The 24,224-nt window shown below is 41.2% G+C and overlaps 1 protein-coding gene across 1 annotated transcript in view; it reads left to right on the top strand.

The window, feature by feature from the left end:
- The window catches only part of CA8 (carbonic anhydrase 8), a 129,725-nt gene that overhangs the window by 56,397 nt on the left and 49,104 nt on the right, over window positions 1-24,224 (top strand). The window contains exon 3 of the mRNA XM_077492753.1: window positions 15,466-15,590. Coding sequence (XP_077348879.1) covers window positions 15,466-15,590 — 125 coding nt within the window. The remainder of the gene's footprint in view (window positions 1-15,465; window positions 15,591-24,224) is intronic.

Genomic DNA, 24,224 nt, shown 5'->3' with positions numbered 1-24,224 from the left:
TTTCGCCAGCAAAAGATTGAGGCAGTTTTCCCAGATACTAGCCAAGTGTTGGAGATGACCCTACCTCTCCTCTTCTAGCACACAGCAGGTGACTGACAGCCTCAGATATGCATTCAGACATGCATTCCCAGTGAGGTTGTGTAGAGGGGGTGTGTCCTTTCTAGACATGTTCAGGTCGAAAAAAAATTAGATAATAGTCAAAGTCAAATTTGAGTAGAAAAGATCTGAATAGAAGAGAATAGAAAAGAAAACAATAGAAAAGAATATAATAGAAAAGAAAACAATATAAAATAATATAAAATAATAGAATGGCATAAAATAGAAAGAATATAATGGTTGTATTCTATTTTATGCTATTATATATTAATTGTTTTTATATTCTATTCTATTTTCTATGTTATTCTTTTCTATTCTTTTTCTAGTCCTAAACTTTTCTATTCAAATTCAGTCTATTCAAAATTTGAATTTATGAAGATGGTATATTCTTTGTATTTTATTCTAGTCTATTCTATTCTTCTCTAGTCTCTTATTTTATTTTCTATTATCTTGGATTCCATTGCTTTGGATTCTATTCTAATATATGCTAAATTCAAATGTATTCCATATCAAATTCAAATTTCAGAAGAGGGTCATATTCTATTTTAGGCTAAAAATCTATTGTCAGCAGACTTCAGATGCACACAGAAGCTGTAATAATTGGAACACAGAAACATTTGGCTAATAGTCTTTACATCTACAGGGAAGGTCATGTGGTCCTATTCTGTTTCTACCTCATGAAAACTACCCTTTCACAGTTCTCCTCCACCACAGATATTATTCTTTTATAAATGTGGTGGTGAAGCTCTCTCAAATTATAAGACAGTTTACATCCCAAGGTTTAAAAAATATATATACCCACTGGGGGTTATTTACTAAAGGAAAAGCCACTTTGCACTGCAAGTGCACTTGGAAGTAAAGTCGCTGTAGATCCGAGGGGGACATGCAAGGAAAGTAAAAAACAGCATTTTAGCCTGCACATGATTGGATGATAAAATCAGCAGAGCTGATGCAGTGCAAAGTGGATTTGCCTTTCATAAATAACCCCCAGTGTTTGCAACATGCTTAGTTATTTGCAGTAAACTGAAGGATTTGCTAGCAGAGCACATAGGGTTTGATTTGCTAAAGGCAAATCCACTTTGCACTACAAGTGCACTTGGAAGTGCAGTTGCTGTAGATCTGAGGGGAAGATCTGAAATGAGGGGAAGCTCTGTTGATTTCTATTATCTAATCATGTACAAACAAGAATGCTGTTTTTTATGTATTACTTTGATCAGTGCTATAAAAATGCACCAATCAATGTATAAATGACACTGGCAGGGAAGGGTTTAACACTAGGGGGCAATCAAGGGGTTAACTGTGTTCTCCGGGTGTGTTCTAACTGTAGTGGGATGAACTGCCTGGGACATGACCGAGACCGCTGTTCTCGATCACTGGTAAACAGAAGTTCTCCAAAATATCTCCTGTCAGAATGGGGATTCACCTTGTTTACAAAGACAGATCCCCGTTTTGTCTCTGTGTACAACAAACACAGGAGTCCAACGGGGTGGCCGCAATCTCACATGCATGGACCAATGTATGGGTCAGTCGGTTTGCACAGGAGAGTTAACCCGCTGCCGTATATGAGCAGCGGCTGCTCGACAAGCAGTTAACCAGGGGCGGACATACAGGGGTCGCCAGGAGTAGCCAAACTGTAAAATGGCACTGCAGGGAGCTGGTCACACCGATTACACCTAAAGTGAAAGCACAGTGTGTGCTATGCTCTTTGTCTCCCCCTACAGTGCAGTACCCGACAGGAAGAGAGAAGGTAAAGGACTGACATTTTTTAAAAGGCTATCTGTATGTGTGTGTGCGCATGTATGTATATGTATGTGTGTGTATGTACATTATCTCACAAAAGTGAGTACACCCCTCACATTTTTATAAATATTTTATTATATTCTTTAATGTGACAACACTGAAGAAATTACACTTTGCTACAATGTAAAATAGTGAGTGTACAGCTTGTATAACAGTGTAAATTTGCTGTCTACTCAAAATACCACTGTGCTGTAGCTCCGTTTCAGGGTCTTGGCAATCTTCTTATCGCCTAGGCCATCTTTATGTAAAGCAACAATTCTTTTAGTTCCTAGTTCTTTGCCATGAGGTGCTATTTTGAACTTCCAGTGACCAGTATGTGAGAATGAGAGCAGTAACACCAAATTTAACACACCTGCTCCCCATTCACACCTGAGACTTTGTAACACTAATGAGTCACCGGGGAGGGAAAATGGCTAGTTAGGCCCAATTTGGACAGTTACACTTAGGGGTGTACTCACTTTTTTGCCAGTGGTTTAGACATTAATGGCTGTGTGTTGAGTTATTTTGAGGGGACAGCAAATTTTAACTTTTAACTTTTGTGAGATATATGTGTGTACATGCATATGTATGTGCATGTATGTGTGGGTGTATGTGTTTATAGATGCGTGTGTGTTTATGTATGTTATTATTATTATTCACGATTTATATAGCGCCAACAGTTTACGCAGTGCTTTATAATGTATAGGGGGGACAACACAATTACAGTACAATACAAAAGGTACAGGAGAGCCCACATTCTAAAGGGAGGGGGTGGTGGTACAAAAGGTAATAGCTGCAGAGAATGTTTTGATGGGGGTGTGTGTGTATTTATAAATGTGTGTGTGTGTGTTTATATACAGTATGACTGTGTGTTTTTATATATACTGTAGGTGTGTGTGTGTGTGTATGTGTGTATTTATATATATATATATATATATATATATATATATTATGTATGTATGTATGTGTGTGTGTGTGTGTGTGTGTGTGTGTGTTTACATGTATGTATGTGCATTTTATGTATGCACTTTTAATCCTGACACCCTATATGTGTACAATCAGAACTGATTTTTTTCCCCGCTTGTTCATAGTACCAACAAAAAAATGCTGTTTCTCTAAAAAGCGATCCATGCTCAGATTGCTTTTCAGAGGCATTTGACAGTCAGTAAAGAGGCAATATGTTGCCTTCTGACTGCCTGTTTTAACCCCCTAAATGCATCAGCCCCATTCACCTAGGGATATACTTCAAGGGTGCCCTGACTGGAAAAAGATTGAAAAACACTGTTAAAGAGGAAGCAATCTCTCCATTTTCCTCCTGCAGCCGCAGAATGCCTGCCGGAGGAAGAGTAGGAGAAGCGTTGGGGAAATGGAGAAATCGGTTCCTTCATATGCAGCCACCCACTTGCGATCGGACCCTGGCATTCTGCCACCCTCTCCGGTGGTCAGGGGGGCCCTGGCATTCTGCCACCGAGCTCGGAGGAAAGGACCCTCTCTAGGGGTCAGGGGGGCCCTGCATGGTTTCTTGCATCAGGGCCCTGAAGGTTCTAGTTACACCACTGATTTTAACAATTGAATCAACATAACTTTCCTTTCAATGGATTTAGTTGAGAAGTCATCAAAAACTAGATAGGTAGAAGAAGAAAGACACCAAAGCAGGATCACATATTGGGAATACAATATAAGCTTTAGTGAGCGGGGCAGTACCCCCTCTTATGGGCATTACAGATCATCAGATCAAAGATAGAATATTAGAGTACATTACCAGGAAGGCCAAAGTAAATAGTCTGTTAGAATTAAACAATTGCTTGATAATAATTTGCATTGGGGAAGTAATACGTACCTTTGCACGCCTGCCAGAGACATCTGGATATTTTCCATTCTGCATGAAAATGGAAAGATAATTTCCAACAACAGGGAAAAGGCCAAGAATTTATGCCACAAAGAATAGTTTTGAATGATTCACTTTAGATAAACATTATTGAAAATTGTATAATTTAATTAATGTTAATATTCACATGGTGCACATTGTTCCAACATTGTTATATGATTATTTTTGCAGACCTTTCAAATGCATACTTTTAAGCTATAAACTGTTTAGTATTACAAGATTTACAGTCGTAGCTAAAAACTGTGAAGTAATGCCTTGGATGCCTTCCTCTATATGAAGTTTTCCTTTTCAAAGGCAATTCCTTATGTTTCCATTTCTGTGGCGTTTCAATTAAATCCATTTTCATTGTTTATGCATTATCTGACCTATCCATGAAAATAAGCTCTTAATACATTCCTCTTGCCTTTCATGAAATCTAATTTACTCTAAGATTACATTCCTGTTTTAGTGTTGACCTTGCACAGAAGATTTGAGAAATTATAAGGCTGAGACTGAAATCCTGTCACTTCAGCTCTGTGAGAAAATCAAATGCATCAGATACATTTCCCAAAGCTGCACTATGTACTCAGGAAATAATAGGATTCTGTGACACACAAAACTTGGTTACACATCAATAGCAAAGTGAAGGTTTATTGGTGTAGGTTAGTGTCCTTGTGTGCACCTTTCCCCAAAAGAGGGAATTGCTACATTGTATTGCCATGTGTTTTTCAATTAGCCGAAATACGTGCTACTGTATATGTTTTGTTACAAATGGGGGTACAAGTTCGCAAAGGCTACAGTAAATCACAGCATTGGAATGTATTTTTGATGCTTAATTTCTGAGATTTTACAGCACATAGCTATTAAAGTGGTTGTAAACCTAGTTATACCACTTGTACCTACAGGTAAGCTTATAATAAGGCTTACCTGTAAGTACTATATATATCTCCTAAACCTGCACGGTTAAGGAAATATTTATCATATAAGCTTGCACCGACATCATCGGCGCATGTGCTGTGAAGAAATGGCCCTTCGTGCTGTTACAATTGCCGTGACTGATGGCTCATGCGCGCATGCATCACACGACTCTGGCCAGTCACAGAATCAGAGTCCACAGCCCCAGAAGTAAGAGGGGTGAAGATGGATGTGGCCACCAGCGGGGACAACGTGGGCTTTGTTTGCAAGTAGGTGTCACATAATGGGCTAGCCCATTATGCTTTTACTTTGCAGAGGAAAGCAGAGAAAAAAAAAAGGAAGTAAAACCCATCTGGGTTTACTTCCTCTTTAATGCCACACAGATCACACTACAGTATCCATGCCACCAGTGATATCTACAATTCAACACACATAGGTCACACCCCAGTATCCATACCACTGTTATGCCGTGTACACATGACCGATTTTCCCATTGGAATAAACTCTAAGCCCTTGTACACACGGTCGGAGATTCCGACAACCAAATCCGACGGATTCTGTCCGGCGGATTTTGTCCGACGGATCTTGTCCGAAACTGTTACATACACACGGTCGGACGAAGTTGTCGGAAAATCCAATTGTTCAGAACGTGATGACGTTATTTCGTTACTATGGGACTACATTCAGGCTAGTAGCCAATAGCTTTGGTGTAGGAATTTGATCTGAGCATGCGTGTCACTTTGTCCGATCGGAATTCTCTACACATGATCGGAGTATGTCCGATCGGACCAGTTTGTCGGAAAATATTTCCAGCAAGTTTGAAAATTTGGTCCGACGGATATTCCGACAGAAACAGTCCGATGCATACCACACACAGTCGGATTATCCGACAAAACGGTCCGATAGGACACATTCCGACGGATTCTCCGACCGTGTGTACAAGGGCTAAAGGTTTTCAGACGGAGTTCCGATGGAATTCCGCAGAAACTGTCTTGCGTACATACGCTCACACCAAAGTCTGACCGTCAAGAACGCGGTGACGTACAAGGGGACTAGAAAAAGGAAGTTCAATAGCCAGTAGCCAATAGCTTCTGTTTCGTACTTCCTTCAGAGCATACATAGTTTTTGGTACGTCAGAACAGCATACAGACGAACGGTTTTCCAAATAGGAATTGGTTCTGTCGGAAATATTTAGAACATGTTCTATTTCTAGGTCCGTCAGAATTTTCAACGTAAAAAGTCTGATGGGGCATACACACGATCGGAATATACAATGAAAAGCTTCCGTCTGACTTTTTCTGTCAGACATTTCGCTCCTGTGTACACGGGATAAGAGCTACAATTAAACACGTAAAGTTCAGTCCTCAACCTCCACCCCTCAGTAAGTTCTGCATACAGTTCACACTCCTTTACTATTACACACCCCCAGTAAGTAATACATTTCAACACACACAGATCTTACCCCAGTTTCCACACCCTCTGTAATAACTACAATTCAGCACATTTTATTATTTTTTTTACTAAAGCTGGAGAAAGCAAAATTAGGCTCACTTCTGCATAGAAAACAATCAGCTTCCAGGTTTTATTGCCTAATCTTAATTGAACAAGCTGAGGTTAGAAGCTGATTGGTTCCTGAGCCTATTTTGCACTCTCCAGCTTAAAGCGGACGTCCACCCTAAAGTGGAGCTTCCGCTCATTGGAACCCCCCCCTCCGGTGCCACAATTGGCACCTTTCAGGGGGGAGGGGGGTGCAGGTACCTGTACAGTACAGGTATCTGCACCCACTTCCGGCGTAGATTCTGCAGAAGGTACGCCCCTTTCCGCAGAATCCACGCCCCTTTCCGAAGGTCCCCCGCTGCCTGCTGGGAAACACACGGATCCCAGAAACAGCGGGGACCATCCTTATTGCGCAGCGCGACTCGCGCATGCGCAGTAGGGAACCGGGAAATGAAGCCGCAAGGCTCCACTTCCTGATTCCCATACCCAAGATGGCGGTGGCAGCACCCGAGAGGAACGAGAGATCGGCTTCGGGTGCCGACATCGCGGGCGCCCTGGGCGGGTAAGTGTCATTATTTTAAAAGTCAGCAGCTGCAGTATTTGTAGCTGCTGGCTTTAAAAAAAAAAAAAACGGCGGACTCCCACTTTAAGTAAATAAACCTCACAGATCCCACCCCAATATTCACAAAAATAGTAAGATATACATATAAAAACATAAAGATCAAACCCCTGTATCCATGCCACCAGTGAGCTCTACAATGAAATACACACAGTTCACTCACCAACATCTACACATATCACACTAGAGTTGCCAACTGTACGGCATTCACCTGTACAGTCCGGGTTTTGAATCATATGCCGGATTTGAGCCCCCCTGAAAACCGGACACATTATTCAGATGGGATAGTGGCTCCTAGCTGGAGAGAGGATTGGGTGTTCTCCTCCCTCCAGCCTGCAGGGGGCAATAGAGAAACGGCACTGACTGAAAAGTGTCAGCAACACTGCCGAGGAATGAACACGGAGTGTGTGGAGCCTGGAAAGAGAAATTAGGAACTTCTTTGCAGTTAGTGAGTACAGGGGCAAAGGGGGGCTGTGGTGTCACGTCTGATGTAAGGGGATGGGGCTCTGGTGGGGACACCGGATGTAAGGGGGAGTTCTGGTGGAGACACCAGATGTAAGGAGGAAAACTGGATGCAAGGAGGAGCTCTGGTGGGGACTCCAGATGTAAGGGGGAGCTCTGGTGGGGACATCAGATGTAAGGGGGAGCTCTGGTGGGAACATCAGATGTAAGAGGGGCTCTGGTGGGGACACCAGATCTAAGAGGGTGGCTCTGGTGGGGGCACCAGATTATTATTATTTTTATTATACAGGATTTATATAGCGCCAACAGTTTGCGCAGCGATTTACAACATGAGGGAAACAGAACAGTCACAATACAAATCAATACAGGAGGAATCAGAGGACCCTGCTCGTTAGAGATTACAAATGAGGAGGGAGGGTCAAGTGGAACAAAAGGTAATAACTGTGGTAGAGGAGCTGATGGAGAAAATGAAAATACAGTTGTTAGTTGTGGGTAGGGTAAGGGGGAGCTCTGGTGGGGACACCTGATGTAAGGAGAGGGACTCTGATGGAGACACTAGATGTAAGTATTGTATTCAGATGGGGACACCAGATGTAAGGGGGACTCTGATAGAGACACCTTATGTAACCTGGTTCTATTTTCCTTTACTTGAAATATGGATGTGATTAACCTACTTTTACGTTATATTAGAGATCAATTTGACCTCAGCTGGAATTTTTTTTAGCAACTGGGCCTCCTTGAATTTCAGTTTATTACCCCTGTTCTAGGTGGACATTTTTGCACTGCAGGAATGCGCACAAAACAGTGTGCATTCCTGCAATACACAAAAACACACATCCCTCTGTGTGCAGTGGTGCCTTTAAGTCTTAATTGCACTGCCACACCTCTTGCTTTTGCACTCATTCACCTGCGACAAAACATTTGGAAAAAAAATACCATGCATTTTGGTGCAGCACAATTTTTAAAAAAAGGTTATACAGGATTTACATCTATTTGTATTACATTTTGTTTTTCATTTGTTTTGTATACTACAACAAAAAATTCAGCACGCCGTTAAAGTGTTCCGGTTTGACTTGATGAAAAGGTGGCAACTCTATATCACAAAGAAAGTAAAAAAAGATTTAAGACTCAGCGCTGCCCCTATGACCTACTGCTGTAATTAATATTCATACATCAACATATATACTATAGTGTCTTACACAACAATATGACCAATTAAAGTGCTAAGTGCAAACATTAAAGTACAATCAATAAAATTCCTAAAATCAAAAAAAATTGGTAACACATAGTTACCAAGATGGCTTCTGTCTACCGGGTAGGCTGGTGTGTCCTGCTTTCATGGAATAGGTTCTCCTATCCTCCTCCACTGGGTTCAGGGTCTTATATCACACCCAGTATCCAAGCCACAAGTTAGATCTGCAATGCAACACAAACAGGTCACACTCCAGTATCCACACCACCAGAAATATTTGCAATTAAACACACACTCCAACTTACTCCCAGTAAGATCTACAATTCTACACACCCATATGATTTACAATTCAACACACAGATCATACCCAGTATCCAAGTCACGGGTTAGATCTGCAATGCAACACAAACCGGTCACATCCCATTATCCACACCACCAGAGATAGCTACTATTAAACACACACACACAGTTCACACGAAATTATCCGCACCCCCAATAAGATCTACCATGCTACACACTCAGTTCACTCCCCAGTATCCACATACCCATAAGATCTACAATTCAACACACACAGATCACTAAGCTCACTAAGCTGATGACACCCAAAGTATAGATGTAAGCCCTTGTACACACGGTCGGACATTCCGATGGAAAATGTCTGATCGGACCATGTTGTCGGATAATCTGACAGTGTGTGGGCTTCATCGGACTGTTTCCGTCTGAATATCCGACGGACCAAGTTTGAGAGCTTGGCTATAAAATTTTCCGACAACATGATCCGATCGGACTTTGTCCGATCATGTGTAGAGAATTCCGATCGGACAAAGTGCCAAGCATGCTCACATCAAATTCCTAGACCAAAGCTATTGGCTACTAGCCTGAACGTAGGCATGTCATAACGAAATAACGTCATCACGTTCTGAACGATCGGATTTTCCAACAACTTTGTCCGACTGTGTGTATGCAACACAAGTTTCGTACAAAATCCGTCAGACAAAATCCGACGGATTTTGTTGTCAGAATGCCCGACCGTGTGTACAAGGGCTTACACAATCTGTATAAAATATCAGAAATATTTGTCTAACCAATTAAAGGCCTCTTCAGTCTATCACAAAATCTGCTGCCAAACTCCTTTAACTTACCAACTGCTCAGTGTCCGCCACCCCACACTGATACAACTATCAGTCCCTCCCCTTATGTCAGGTTGCTAGGTGTAATCATGGGCCCTGATCTATTATTTTGGCCCCAAATTCAGTAATTGTCCAAATGTTACAGACTTCACCTGTATAAAATATGTGTCTTCTTAACCAATGAAACCAAAATTAGACAAGTAGAGAGGTGCCTCTGGGTGCAGTAGTTAAAATAACAAGATATCTTAACAATATGATTATTCTATAGATACATTTTTATTAATTCCGGTGCGTTTTCCAAAAATCGCACCACGAATACAAGTTTTTTTCAGGATTCTTCCCTCCTTGCATTGATACTGTTAGGGACAGGGCTAAACTTTTTCTTCATTACCCTTATTTATTTAATCATTTTTTAGTGTAACAATGGGGCTCTTTTTAGCATATTAATGGATTTTCCCCCTTTTTTTTGTATATTAATGGATTTTTTTATTATTTTTTCTTCAGTTGATATATTTTTCTATAGATATATATATTTTGTATGCGAGAAGAATGTATATATTTATTTTCCCATGACTGAGCATGAGAATACACTTCATATATTATATTATAGGCCCGAGTACCACAGTTTGAGTATTGCTATAGAGCAAGTATACTCAAGCAATGAAAACATCTATAATACAGAAATATTAAAAAAAAATCCTTTTCTATCGATTAAAACATTTTTTTTTTATTTATAATTCTTCTTTTTTTGTTCCACATAATAATATATATATTTTTTATTATTTTATATAATATATAATTATAATTTTTTATATTTTATAATTCATTTATATATTATATTTTTGATTTCATATATATGCTATATATATTATTATTATTATTATTATTTTTTCAATAGAATTTTTCCTTTTGTGTTAATAATGTATAGTCCGTTCTTCCCTCTATTTTTCGATTTACTAATTTATTTATTTATTATTTATTTATTCTTATTTTAATTTATATTACTTAATTTTTTTTTTTTTATTATTCACATTATCTCCATATATATTTTTTTCATTATTTTTATATTTTTTTACTTTTTTTACTTTTTATTTTTAGTTATTTTTTATTATTCTTTTTTTGTAATTATTATTATTTTCCAAATATCATATACTTCTTATTTTTATTACTGGTGTTCTCATTTTTTTCAATAGATATTCCCGATCTTTATGTCAATCTTTTTTTATAAAAAGCCGTTTGCTAGTTCTAATTAATCAATAAGATAATGTGCTCCCATTCCATTTGTTGTTCCCTCCCCTTTCCTGTATATATTACGATTGCGGGTGCTGTTTTTTTAGTTGTTGACAAAGGAGTGCGACTTGAAGACACTCAAGTGCGCATGCTCACGAAACACGTCATTCACTAATGATGACAACCCCTGGAGCCGACTGAACGCTGTGTTCCAAGCCTCGTTCTGAGGCTGCCTTCCGCAAGCCGGCATTTCCATTGTACGGAAGCATACCAACCAGTGAACAACGTGGTCAGATGGCCATATTCCATTTCAGGGAAAATGTCTATGGAAACTTATATGCAATGCCTGCTATTCTTCTTTAAAATGTGAGTGCACAATTTGTTGCTTGTTAAAATTTGTTATTTTAACTACTGCACCCAGAGGCGCCTCTTTACTTGTCTAATTTTGCAGTTTGTATGGAACACGGTTTCACTTCCAACTGACGGCTGCCTTGTCTGCATATCCTTGGATTTTAGTTCAGATCGGACTAATTCATATATTATTAGAATTTGGACTGTCACCATTAGAGACTCATATTCTTATCCAATTTCATATTAGTTAATGTATTGGGAGATATTCACAGTGCTGATTCAGAATTGTGTGCATATACTTGCTATATTATTAACCAATGAAACCTCCCTACTCTTTGGCCTACCTCTACATGGGCTTTCACTTCTTCAGTCTAGAATAAATGTTGCTACCAGACTCATCTAACTGAAGCTGACTTCACTATGACAAGCCCGCGTTCACACAGAAGCGGTGCAGGAAATCAGACAGAAATCGCACCACATTCTTCTTTAAGCCACATACAATTCTTTGCAGTGTGATTTGAACCCATTCATTTTGTATGGGCTCAAATTGCACAGCCAAGGTATCGGTTTCAGGTATCGGAACATTTGCACGAGTACGAGTAGTTATGCAAATGCTCGGTATCAGCACCAATACTATTATCACTGCAAACCCTATTTTAACGTGGCATTGAAAGCTTTATTAGCCATCCATTTGTGCCATTTGAAAAGCTCACAAGCCTTGCTCAAATTAGTTTCTCAAAAGTTCATGTAGGACAGTTTCTGGGTCATCTAAAGTAATAGCATATATATTGAGGAGATGTGACTTTTCACCTTAGATAAATGCTTGCACAGTATTTCAAAATAAGCCCACACAGTGTAAAAGTCACTTGTAGCTATTTGGCGTTGTTAAAAGGAATGTATCTGCCAAAATCTAAACTTTTCCTTTATGGCAAGTTGAGGTTTTGTGCTAAACTTATGCCCCATACACACGATCAGAAATTCCGTCAGAAAAAACTTGGATGGTTTTTCCGACAGAATTCTGATCAAGCTTGCCTTACATACACATGGTCACACAAAAGTTCTCTGAACTTTCGAGCATCAAGAACGCGGTGACGTACAACACCACGACAAGCCACGACGTCGTGCCCTATGCCCAATAGTGGAATGTTTTTTGCGCAATTGCGTTTAGTTTATATACTGTTTTACTGTTTTGGTGCGTGTTTGCAAAATTTAATTGGGCCGGTCTGGATGAAGTCCAGGGCAAAATTTTTGCCCCAGACCAGCCTGTCCAGCCTGGGAGAGAGACATAATTTGGACCCACTGTGCCCCCCCCCCTTATGCACATTACATAATGCCAGCGGTGCCAATTGTTCAGCTTGATAATATTTGGCCAGTTGCACTAAACCTCCGAGGCCTTTTGGCATGCTTCTGGCATCTTCAATTGATGACAGCTCAAAATAAAGCATGCCAAGGGGTTCTGAAATGTATTTAAGGTCTTTCTTAACCACTGGGGCAGGAAAAGTTGTAAAAAGATATAGAATCTTTTTCAAAGGGTTCATCTTTAAGCTTGCAGTGGTAGCTGAGATTCTGCCAAAACAAGGGGGTTGCAAAGTCAACCATTTCTGAAGATCCTCTATAAGGTGTTTTTTATACATCTGGGGGTTGTTCATTATAAAGGCGGACTGCACCTGGGGGGGGGGGGGAGATAACCCCCCGACCCAAATAAGAGAGGATGGATGCTGACCAATGAAAGTCAAATTAAATTTGCAGAGGATCAACCACCACCCTAGGCAAGGTGAGATTGAATTCTTGGGATTTGGAACACTTCATATGTACCCTGGAGAGCCTAGTGAACCCTTTAAGGACTTAAAGTTACTTTAGAGAGTGTGATAATGGGTGGGGTTATAAACATTAAGATATCATCTGCAAACAGAGTGCATTTATGTTCAATCATAGTTTGTATAATTTCTAATGGCATTTTTGTATAAAGGCACTCATGCTTACTCATTACATATGGATGATGAAGGTGCTTTACTGTTGCAAGTCTATCATTTTGGTTAAATACATGTTAAAATATTGTATACCGTGAATATCTAGGTAACATATTTTATAGAGGAGTTCTAAATAGAAGGTAGGGCTTATGTTGTTTAGAGGTGGGTCAGACATGCAAGCACAATCCAACGGCTATCAGGATTCTGTGTTCTTAAGATCTTTCAAGTGCTTTATAAGCAAACAGTGACTGCATGGCTGCCACTGCAAGCTTATGCTAATTCAGAGGTTTGATGGGGAGGAGGGAATGCTGCGCCTTTGGCAGATGATGTTGGCAGTGGCGGCTGGTGCTCAAATTTATTTGGGGGGGGGGGGCACAAACAAACTGAAAAATACTGAAACCCCCCATCAATTTCAGCTTCACTGTGCCCATCAATTGCAGCCTCACTGTGCCCATCAATTGCATCCTCACTGTGCCCATAAATTGCAGCCTCACTGTGCCCATCATATGCAGCCACTTGTGCCCATCATATGCAGCCATTTTGCCCATCATATGCAGCCATTGTGCCCATCAAACGCAGCCACTTGTGCCCATCAAACGCAGCCACTTGTGCCCATGAAATGCAGCCACTTGTGCCCATGAAATGCGGCCACTTGTGCCCATGAAATGCAGCCACTGTGCCCACCGACTGCCCCCCACTCGCACTGAGGGGGGATTCCAGAGCCGCAATCCGCATGTGCGGAGGGATGGGGATTCAGCCGAGGGGACTTACCTCTCAGAGCGGCGGCAACCTCCGCTCCAGCATGAGCCTCCTTTTTCCTCTTCCTAAGTACCAGGCATCTAATAGGGTGGCCTGGCGCTTTGGCCAGCAGGAAGCAGGTCTGACGTCCTGCCTCCTGATTGGCGGGGAAGAACGTTAGTGTGAAAATAGCAAAAATGTATTTCCTATCGTCACACAATTGGTTGGGATCAGGGTGCATTCTCTGCACCCCAGGCCCACCCTATTTTGAAGCCTATTAGAACCTCAGGCTCTAATCAGGTGCTTCAAAATGTACCAGCCCCTCCCACCCCACCATAGGAATCCATGACGTCCTGAAAGGAGACGGGCGCATGGATGGGGGAGGCGGCACCCATACGCCCACAGTACATGGGCCGCCACTGGATGTTGGTGCTGCTTATCTCAGGGAAGAACAGTACCAATTTGCAATCTGCTAATCAGTCTCCACATAGAGCTGCAAATAGGGTGTCTGCTTGTGTCCACAGAAGTGGGATCCTCTGATCCAAATGAAAATTGCTGTCATGTTATATCTGAGTTTCTTTGCCAATCTGAGATGCAATAATTTCAACCCATGCAGTATATAAATCTACAAAAATAAACTGTTTGCTAAAAAAGGGCAACCAAGCAAGTCTTTTTGACTCTAAGGCCGCGTACACACGGGCGGACTGTCTGGCCAACTAAGTCCGTCAGACAATCTGACAGACAGTCCGTCCTACTTTTGAATGAACGGACTTGACCACACACAATGAACAGACAGTCCGCTGAAAGCTTGCACGATGACGTGTACAGCACGTACGACGGGACTAGAAATACGACGTCCAATACACTGCAATGCAACCTTCGGCCGTGTAAATCCTTTCTGAGCATGCGCCATACTTAGTCCGTCCAACTAGCCTACTCACGAGCGGACTGTCCGCTGAAACCAAAGTTGGACGGACTGTATTACGGAAATTCCGAAAGACTTAGTCCGCCAGACTGTCCGCTGAAAAAGTCCACTGAAGCCCACACACGAGCAGATTGTCCGCTGAAACACGTTTCAGCGGACCAAGTCCGTCAGACAGTCCGCCCGTGTGTACGCGGCCTAAGAAGAGCCATAAGATGTAACATCACTGAAGAGGGGGACCAATGGCAGAGCAGCAAATGCTAATAACCATAGCCCAACCATACGGCAGTCACATCCAGCCACCAGAGCATGAGAAAGAAATGGGGGGCCAAGAGTCATGTTATACTTTTTCCAATTGCACTCCATGTAACCATGGCCGGGGTAAAAGCCGTGCAGATGCTTACCAATTTTTTCATTCTACAATTGGCTGGTGAGTTCTTAATTTTCAAAAATTGGTGCGCAATAAGCCAGTCTTCAGTGTTTCTGTATTTATTTGTCCTGTTGCTGAGTTGAGTTTGCATTGCAATGTATTTACATAAGAACAGCCAGAATGTATGTGTGTAAAGATTATGTAACAGAGGAAGTCAGTCTGGTTCTTCATTGATGTTAAGTACACATTTGTTTTTTTAAATAATACTTAATAACAAAGAGCAAACACATTTTATAAAATGTAATATACATTCAATTCTTTTTTTAGTTTTAACAGGTGGTCCTCTACCTAGAGGCCATGAATATGAGTTACATGAAGCAAAGTTTCACTGGGGCAGGGAGAACCAGCGAGGATCAGAGCATACGGTCAACTTCAAAGCTTTTCCAATGGAGGTATGTTTTTTTGTAAGCTGTATATGGTAATATTAGGCCAATTTAATAATATAGTGCAAATAACTTGTTTAAGGATGGCAAATTTGCACAGGAGCCCTGTGTGTCTTTTGGTCTGTATCAGGTCCAAATTCAACCCCAAAATTTGGGCTGAAATCGGACCTGAAGCACTGAACGGGGGAACACCAGACCCCTGCTGTGAGCCGCATGAGAAGATAGTATGAACTCCAGTCTGCCCATAATATGCAAACATAGTACGGTTTTAAAATACTGTACTCATAGAGCTTAGATTCAAAGCTTTTATACAGGCATCTATTTCTAAGGCTTTATACATTGGTGTATTTTGTAATGTTAATGTTCTTAGCCCTTATATAGTAAGTCCATGATTTGTAGAGATGTTTTTATTATATAAATACTACTACTCCATATAGTCTTGTCCATTTACATTATGTACTCCTTAAAAATATAACTTGTTTCTTATTTTTTATTTTTTGTGCTATTTGTAATTCAGGGCCCTCTGATTCCTCCTGTATTGAATTGTATTGTAATTGTACTGTTTGCCATAACATTGTAAAGTGCTATGCAAACTGTTGGCGCTATGCAAATCCTGTATATCAATAATAATTAGGTATACATTTTTTGTATTTTACATTTCAATTTTCACCTGAATATAAGATAAGATTATCAGATCTGGCTGGCAAATCGGTGCATGCATTGGCTTGCAGTGTGCAATCGAAGGTTGTGCAGTCACATATGTGCTAACATTGACACTAGGCAGAGTTTATTATTTTAATACAGGATTTATATAATAACAATTTAGAAATCTAAAGAGAGTCGGTACAGTTACAACACAATAACATACAAGAGGGCCCTGCTCATAAGATCTTACATTCTAATAGAGTGGAGCAAGTGGTACAAAAGGTAATAACTGTGGGAAATGAGCTGATGGAGGGGTTAAGTTGTTAGTTGGAGGCATGATAGGCCTCCCTAAAGAGATGCGTTTTTAGGGATCAGTTATAGGTGGCCGGAGTAGGAGACAGCCAGACAGATTGAGGTAGAGAGTTCCAGTTGATGGGATAGCCTCTGGAGAAGTCCTGGATATGCACATGGAAGGAGGAGACAAGAGAGTTAGAGAGCAGGAGGTCTTGGGAAGAGTGGAGAGGACGGTTTGGGTGATATGTGGAGACAAGATTGGTGATGTAGCTCAGGGCAGAGTTGTAAAATTATTTGTATGTTGTTGGTATTTTGAATGTAATTTGTTGGGCAATCGAAAGCCAGTGGAGGGATTGGGAGAGAAGGGTTGCAGATACTGCGCAGTTGGTAAGGTAGATCAGTCTATCAAGAAAGCTGCTGTCAGACTCAAAAAAGGATAGCCTGTGTAGAGGTAAAAATAAAAAATTGTAATACATCGCTATCTAAAGTTCAAATATTGACAAACTATCAAAAACCTATGTGAAAGTGAATGAAGCTGCAACCTAAATGTGAGATACCCACAATATTAATACCAATTTTTCAAAAAAAGCTGCGCTATAATGATCAAATATCAATATCAATGAGTATATAATAAGCCCAGATATAAAAATATCAATTTATGTGAAATATAATTCATGCAAAAAAATGAATGTATATAAATAAATATTGCATAAATAAATATATACACTACTCTAATTAGAGCTTAAATTCAAAATATTAGTCCATCTCCAAACGAAAATCGTTTTTGCTTGTGATTTCCACCGCAATGAACCACACCACACCAATAGAAGAGTGTCACCAAGAGAGCAGGAAGGCTTTCCACCACCGAAAACACTGACGCTTACCAGCTACATAGATCCCATATCAGAGATCAAATATTGCCACTATCATATCACTCCTTCTGGACCTGAACTGCATGGAGGATGTATCCCTTTAAGCCACTCTGTTCCAATGTTGGTATATTCCTACGGCCACACCGATCATTGCCAATCGCATAAATAAAAAGAGGGAATCCCCATAGTGTGATATTGCCAAGAAATTTAATTAAAAAATAATATTTCATAAGAATACTCGCATCAATAGTAAAAAGAACTCTGCCGGCCGGCTAATGTAACGCTGCCCGTTGCTTCCGGGTTCAGCGTAGATTGCAGTGCCCCTGGAAGACGTTATCTCTAACACAACGGCGTAGGCAGGAGCGGCGTGCTGACATCACCGCAATCTACGCTGAACCCGGAAGCAACGGGCATCGTTACATTAGCCGGCCGGCAGAGTTCTTTTTACTATTGATGCGAGTTTTCTTATGATATATGTAAGTGCGATTCTTTCTTTTTTTATTACATTTCTTGGCAATATCACACTATGGCTTTTCCCTCTTTTTATTTATGTGATTGGCAATGAGCGGTGTGGCCGTAGGAATATACCAACATTAGAACAGAGTGGCTTAAAGGCATACATCCTCCATGCAGTTCAGGTCCAGAAGGAGTGATATGATAGTGGCGATATTTGATCTCTGATATGGTGGGATCTATGTAGCTGGTAAGCGTCAGTGTTTTCGGTGGTGGAAAGTCTTTTTCCTGCTTTCTTGGTGACACTCTTCTATTGGTGTGGTGTGGTTCATCGTGGTGGAAAGCACAAGAAAAAACGATTTTAGTTTTTTGAGATGGACTAATATTTTGAATTTAAGCTCTAATTAGAGTAGTGTATATATTTATTTATGCACTATTTATATACATTCTTTTTTTTTTGCATGAATTTTTTTCATGAATTATATTTCACATTAATTGATATTTTTATATCTGGGCTTATTATATACTCATTGATATTGAATTTGATCATTATAGCACAGCTTTTTTGAGAAAATGTGTAGAGGTAAGCCTATGATAAAGGATTTGCAATTAGTCAAGGCAAAAGATAACAAGGGCGTAAATGAATAGCATTGTGGTTTCATTAACCACTTAAGCCTCGGACCAATTTGCAGCCAAAGGACCAGGCCCCTTTTTGCGATTCGGCACTGCGTCGCTTAACTGATAATTGCACGGTCGTGCAACGTGGCTCCCAAACAAAATTGGCGTCCTTTTTTTCCCACAAATAGAGCTTTCTTTTGGTGGTATTTGATCACCTCTGTAGTTTTTATTTTTTGCGCTATAAACAGAAATAGAGCGACAAATTTTGAAAAAAATGCATTATTTTTTACTTTTTGCTATAATAAATATCCCTAAAAAATACATATAAAAAAATTTTTTTCCTCAGTTTAGGCCGATACGTATTCTTCTACATATTTTTGGTAAAAAAATTGCAATTAGCGATTATTGATTGGTTTGCGCAAAAGTTATAGCGTTTACAAAATAAGGGATAGTTTTATAGCATTTTTATTAATATATTTTTTTACTAGTAATGACTGCTACATTATGGCCCACACATCGGACATTTTTGGGACCATTGTCATTTATACAGCAATTAGTGCTATTTAAATGCACTGATTCCTGTGTAAATGACACTGGCAGTGAAGGAGTTAACCACTAAGGGGCGGGGATGGGTTATGTGTGACGTGTGTGTTTTTTTTTTACTGTTGGGGGGCGTGGCTTGGCATTTGATGTCACTGATCGTCTTTCCCTATAACAGGGAACAGACGATCAGTGACAGCCACAATAGGAAGCATGGGGAGAGGTTTGTTTACACAGACCTCTCCTCGTTCTTCAGCTCTGTGACCCGATCGTGGGACACCAGCATCGATCGGGTCCGCAGGTCCCACGGCCACGGTCACGGAGCTCAGGACCGGGTTGCGAGCCACGGCTGGGCACTTAAAGAGCCACATACAGGTACGTGATTGTGCCCAGCCGTGCCATTCTGCCGACGTAACTGTGCAGGAGGTGGTCCTTAAGCGGTTAAATAAAACAAGAGCAAATTTTTGAAATATTATGGAGATGAAGCTTGCAAGCGACTGGATTTGGGGCCAAAAGGACAGGTCAGAGACTAGGAGTACACATATTACCTTGGTGTGAGGGTTCACATGTGTTTCAAGAGAAAGGGTAACTTTGAGCTCTGTCACCATGGTAAAATGGTACAATGTGGACTTTCAAGGAAGGATTAGTTGCATTTATAAGTAGAGATAATGATACAGGCTGACATAACCTGCCTAACTGCTTTTTTAGTCCTTGATCTTTTATTTCAGCTTAACTTACTCTAAAAAGTTGTAATTTGCAGCCAGGATGGCTGGTAGTACCTGCAGGCAGTGGAACTGGGAGCAGTTCTACACATTAGATACTCATGCATGCAGATTGTAACATTTTGTGCTATTTTCCAAAGGGGACTAAGAGTTCCTAGTCTACAAGGGACTTTTGCCACTGATCCTGAAAGGCTGATTGTGTCCAGATGAACAGTCCAGGATTTTTTTTTCTGTACATAGGAAGGAAGTTGTCCCTATCTGTTGTTTCAGTCAAGTTGGGCACCCCATAACCCCTCTACCCCATCCAAGTTGTTATCCTTAATAAATACAATAAAAACAAGCCCAGGGAAAATGAGTGTCGCAGTGTCTGGCTGTGCAGGAATAGGGGAGCCAGTTACCAGCAGCCCTTGCAGGGGTGGTTTTATATATTATATATATATATATTTTCTCTATATCTCTCTATCTCTATATCTCTCTATTTCTATATCTATCTCTATATCTCTATCTCTCTCTCTATATCTCTCTCTATATCTCTCTCTATATATAATAGAGGTGCGCATCTTCACTGGTCTCACGGTTTGATTCGATTACAATTATCTGGTCAACAATTCGATTCTGCAATGCATCACGATTACTGACGAGCTCCCACTTCCGCTTGGGCTTCCTAGGCGGCCCTTCCTCCCTGCAATCTTCTGGGACACATCACAGGTCCGAAATTTGCCCGGCTATGCAGGACAGCGCAGTGAGACATGCGCAGCCGGCAGTGAAACTGCAAGCCTTCACAGCCGGATGCCCACAGTAGTATTGCCAGCGCCATGGAAAGGCGAGGGAGAGAATGGAGGGTCTGGGTGGCCAGGTCACTGGATTGTGGGACAGGTGAGTGTCAGCACAGAATGTGTAGACTGGGTGTGAGTAGAGTACAAACATATGTACATTCACATCGCACAACTTCATTGATACCCTTTTGTATGATTTTAGTTATGGTTTTGCTCATCATAATCACTGCCCTACACATGCAATGCATGGCATCACGGCTGCATGCCATGCAGCCATGATGCCATGCATTGCATGTGTGGGGCAGTGATGATGATGAGCAAAACCATAAATCATATAAAGAAAGGAATCAATGAAGTTGTGATGTGAATCAAATCAATCACTATAAGACCTACAAATAATTGATTAAATGGCATTGTCACTTTAAAATTACTACAGTCATGAATTGGCATTTGCCATTTTTTTCCCTGCAATGAAGTCCACATGAATGGTGGTGCATCAGATACATTATATATACAGTTGAGTTAGTTATGTCAGGACAGTGAGTGTCTGTAACTGTACTAGAAGTGTACCTGATGATTACGCTGGCACTGCTGGATGGACATGGACGATCTCCTGCTGCCCACAGTAGCCTATGGGAGGACTCTCTCTGAGGAGGACAGTATTCTTCTGGGACTTGGCTTGGTTGGGTCTGTCTCTCGCAATTCTGCTGCCCAGTAGGAGGATGGAGGCTCAGGTCTCCCCCATAGCAAGACACTGTGAGCCGAGGAGGAAGGCTCTGGGGACCGAGACTCGTCTGAAGTCAGGAATACTAGTTCGGCACGCTGCTCCAACTCCATGTGTCTGTCTCGTACTCACAGCCAGTGCAGTGCATACACAATGCGACACAGGGAAGCAGGGGATGATGTCAGCGGGAGGCAGGAAGCGGGAAGAGCAGGCGCAGCTTACTCCCATGGCTCTTTGGCGGCTTTCAGCTCCATTTGGTCTCAGAGGCGGGGCATAGCGCGGCGCAAGTGTGACATCATCCGAACATCGATTTATTCCAGTCATAGCATCTATGCCGCATCGTGTATGGCCGAATCGCGATGCATCAATGCTACAATTAATTTCAACAGCCCTAATATTTATATACATATATATCTATATATTATTTTTTTGAGCTTTTGGTAGAGTAGGGAAGTTTGGAAACCTGTTAGGATTTCATTGCTATCTGTTTCTCCACTGGGGAGGTTCACCCTCACCCTTCACAGATTAACTACATACAGTAGCTCACAAAAGTGAATGCACCCTTCGTATTTTTGTAAATAATTTATTATATCTTTTCATGTGACAACACTGAAGAAATAACACTTTGCTACAATGTAAAGTAGTGAGTGTACAGCTTGTATAACAGTGTAAACTTGCTGGTCCCTCAAAATAACTCAACTCAACACACAGCCATTAATGTCTAAACCTCTGGCAACAAACGTGAGTACACCCCTAAATGAAAATGTCCATATTTGGCCCAAAGTGTGAATATTTTGTGTGGCCATCATTATTTTCCAGCACTGCCTTAACCCTCTTGGGCATGGAGTTCACCAGAGCTTATTTATAAAATATAACAAGAATAATACTCACAAACAAGCTTTAAAACAAGGCTTATCAGTACTCCAACAGTTACGAACAGTATCTCTATACACCTGCAACCTGGACCAGACGTTTGGATGAACCAGATGGCATCACAGACAGCTTACGAGTTATGAGGGAGAACCCAGAGCCATTGCTATGGCTCTGAAGAAGAGGGTTCTCCTTCGTAACACGTAAGCTATCTGTGATGCCATCTGGTTCCTCCAAACATCTGGTCAAGGTTGCAGGTGTCCAGAGTTACTGTAATTCGTAATTGCTGGAGTACTGATAAGCCTTGTTTTAAAGCTCATTTGTGAGTATTATTCTTGTTATATTTTATAAATACATTTTATCTTTGGTAATGAACAAGGTCGTGTGCCCTCCTTCTCTTTTTGTATGTTTCAGCTTTAAGGATACCCATTGTTCTGAGGAGGGCAGCAAGACCTGTGATATTCCATATTTTTCCAAAGAGGCTGGCTACACCACCTACTCATTTGACCAAGCTCCCGAACACAGCAGATTGTATTGTGTTGTTCACCAGACCTTCACAGGTTGCCACTGGTGTCCTTTTCCACTCCTCCATGATGACATCAAGTAGCTGGTGGATGGTGCTCCTCCGCCTTCCATTTGAGGATGCCCAACAGATGCTCAATAGGGTTTAGGTCTGGAGACATGCTTAGCCAGTCCATCACCTTTACCTTCAGTTTCTTTAGCAAGGCAGTGGTCATCTTGGAGGTGTGTTTGGGGTTGTTATTATGTTGGAATACTGCCGTGTGGCCCAGTCTCTGAAGGGAGGGGATCATGCTCTGCTTCAGTATTTCACAGTACATGTTGGCTGTCATAGTTCCCTCAATAAACTGTAGCTCCCCAGTGTCGGCAGCACTCCTGCAGCCCCAGACCATGACACTCCCACCACCACCATGCTTGACTGTAGGCAAGACACACTTGTCTTTTTACTCTTTACCTGGATGCCGCCACACACGCTTGACACTATCTGAACCAAATACGTTTATCTAGGTCTCATCAGACCACAGGACATGGTTCCAGTAATCCATGTCCTTAGTCTGCTTGTCTTTAACAAACTGTTTGCAGGCTTTCTTGTGCATCATCTTTAGAAGAGGCTTCCTTCTGGGATGACTGCCATGCAGACCAATTTGATGCAGTGTGCGGCATATGGTCTGAGCACTGACAGGCTGACCTCCCACCCACTCAACCTCTGCAGCAATGCTGGCAGCACTCATACGTCTATTTCCCAAAGACAACCTCTGGATATGACACTGAGCATGTGCACTCAACTTGTTTGGTCAAACATGGTGAAGCCTGTTCTGAGTGGAACCTGTCCTGTTAAACCGTTGTATGGTCTTCGCCACCGTGCTGTAGCTCAGTTTCAGAGTCTTGGCAATCTTATAGTCTAGGTCATCTTTATGTAGAGCACCAATTCTTTTTTTCAGATCCTCAGAGAGTTCTTTGCCATTGCTAAACTTCCAGTGACCAGTATGAGAGAGTGATAACAATAACACCAAATTGAACACACCTGCTCCACATTCACACCTGAGACCTTTTAACACTAACGAGTCACATGACACCGGGGGAGGGAAAATGGCTAATTGGTCCCAATTTGGACATTTTCACTTAGAGGTGTACTCACTTTTGTTGACAGCAGTTTATACATTAATGGCTGTGTGTTGAGTTATTTTGAGGGGACTTGAGGGGGTTATACAAGCTGTACACTCACTACTTCACATTGTAGCAAAGTGTAATTATTTCAGTGTCATCACACGAAAAAGATATAATAAAATATTTACAAAAATGTGAGGGGTGTACTCACTTTTGAGAGATATTGTATATAGGAGATGTTTCACCTGCTAAAGGATTTGCATTTCTTGGCATCCATTTCTAAGATATTCACAGCTCTGCTGCACAGAATAATCCTGTCTTACAGAGAAGGAGACCATATTTTTCTCCCCTGCAGTTAAAGGGGTAGTAAACCTTCGTGTTTTTTCACCTTAATGCATGCTATTTACCTGAGCCCTGGAACTTGACCTGGCTGTGACGCGCTGTCTCTCTGCCTGGTGTTCTTGACTCTTGATTGGATAGACTGATAGCAGTGCAGCCATTGG

Source organism: Lithobates pipiens, unplaced genomic scaffold (genome assembly GCF_037356315.1).
Source record: "Lithobates pipiens isolate NorthernLeopardFrog02 unplaced genomic scaffold, aLitPip1_a1.2 Scaffold_19, whole genome shotgun sequence".
NCBI classification, from domain to species: Eukaryota; Metazoa; Chordata; class Amphibia; order Anura; family Ranidae; genus Lithobates; species Lithobates pipiens.
The sequence above is the reverse complement of the archived record's forward strand: the minus strand, read 5'-3'. Positions and strand labels throughout refer to the sequence as shown.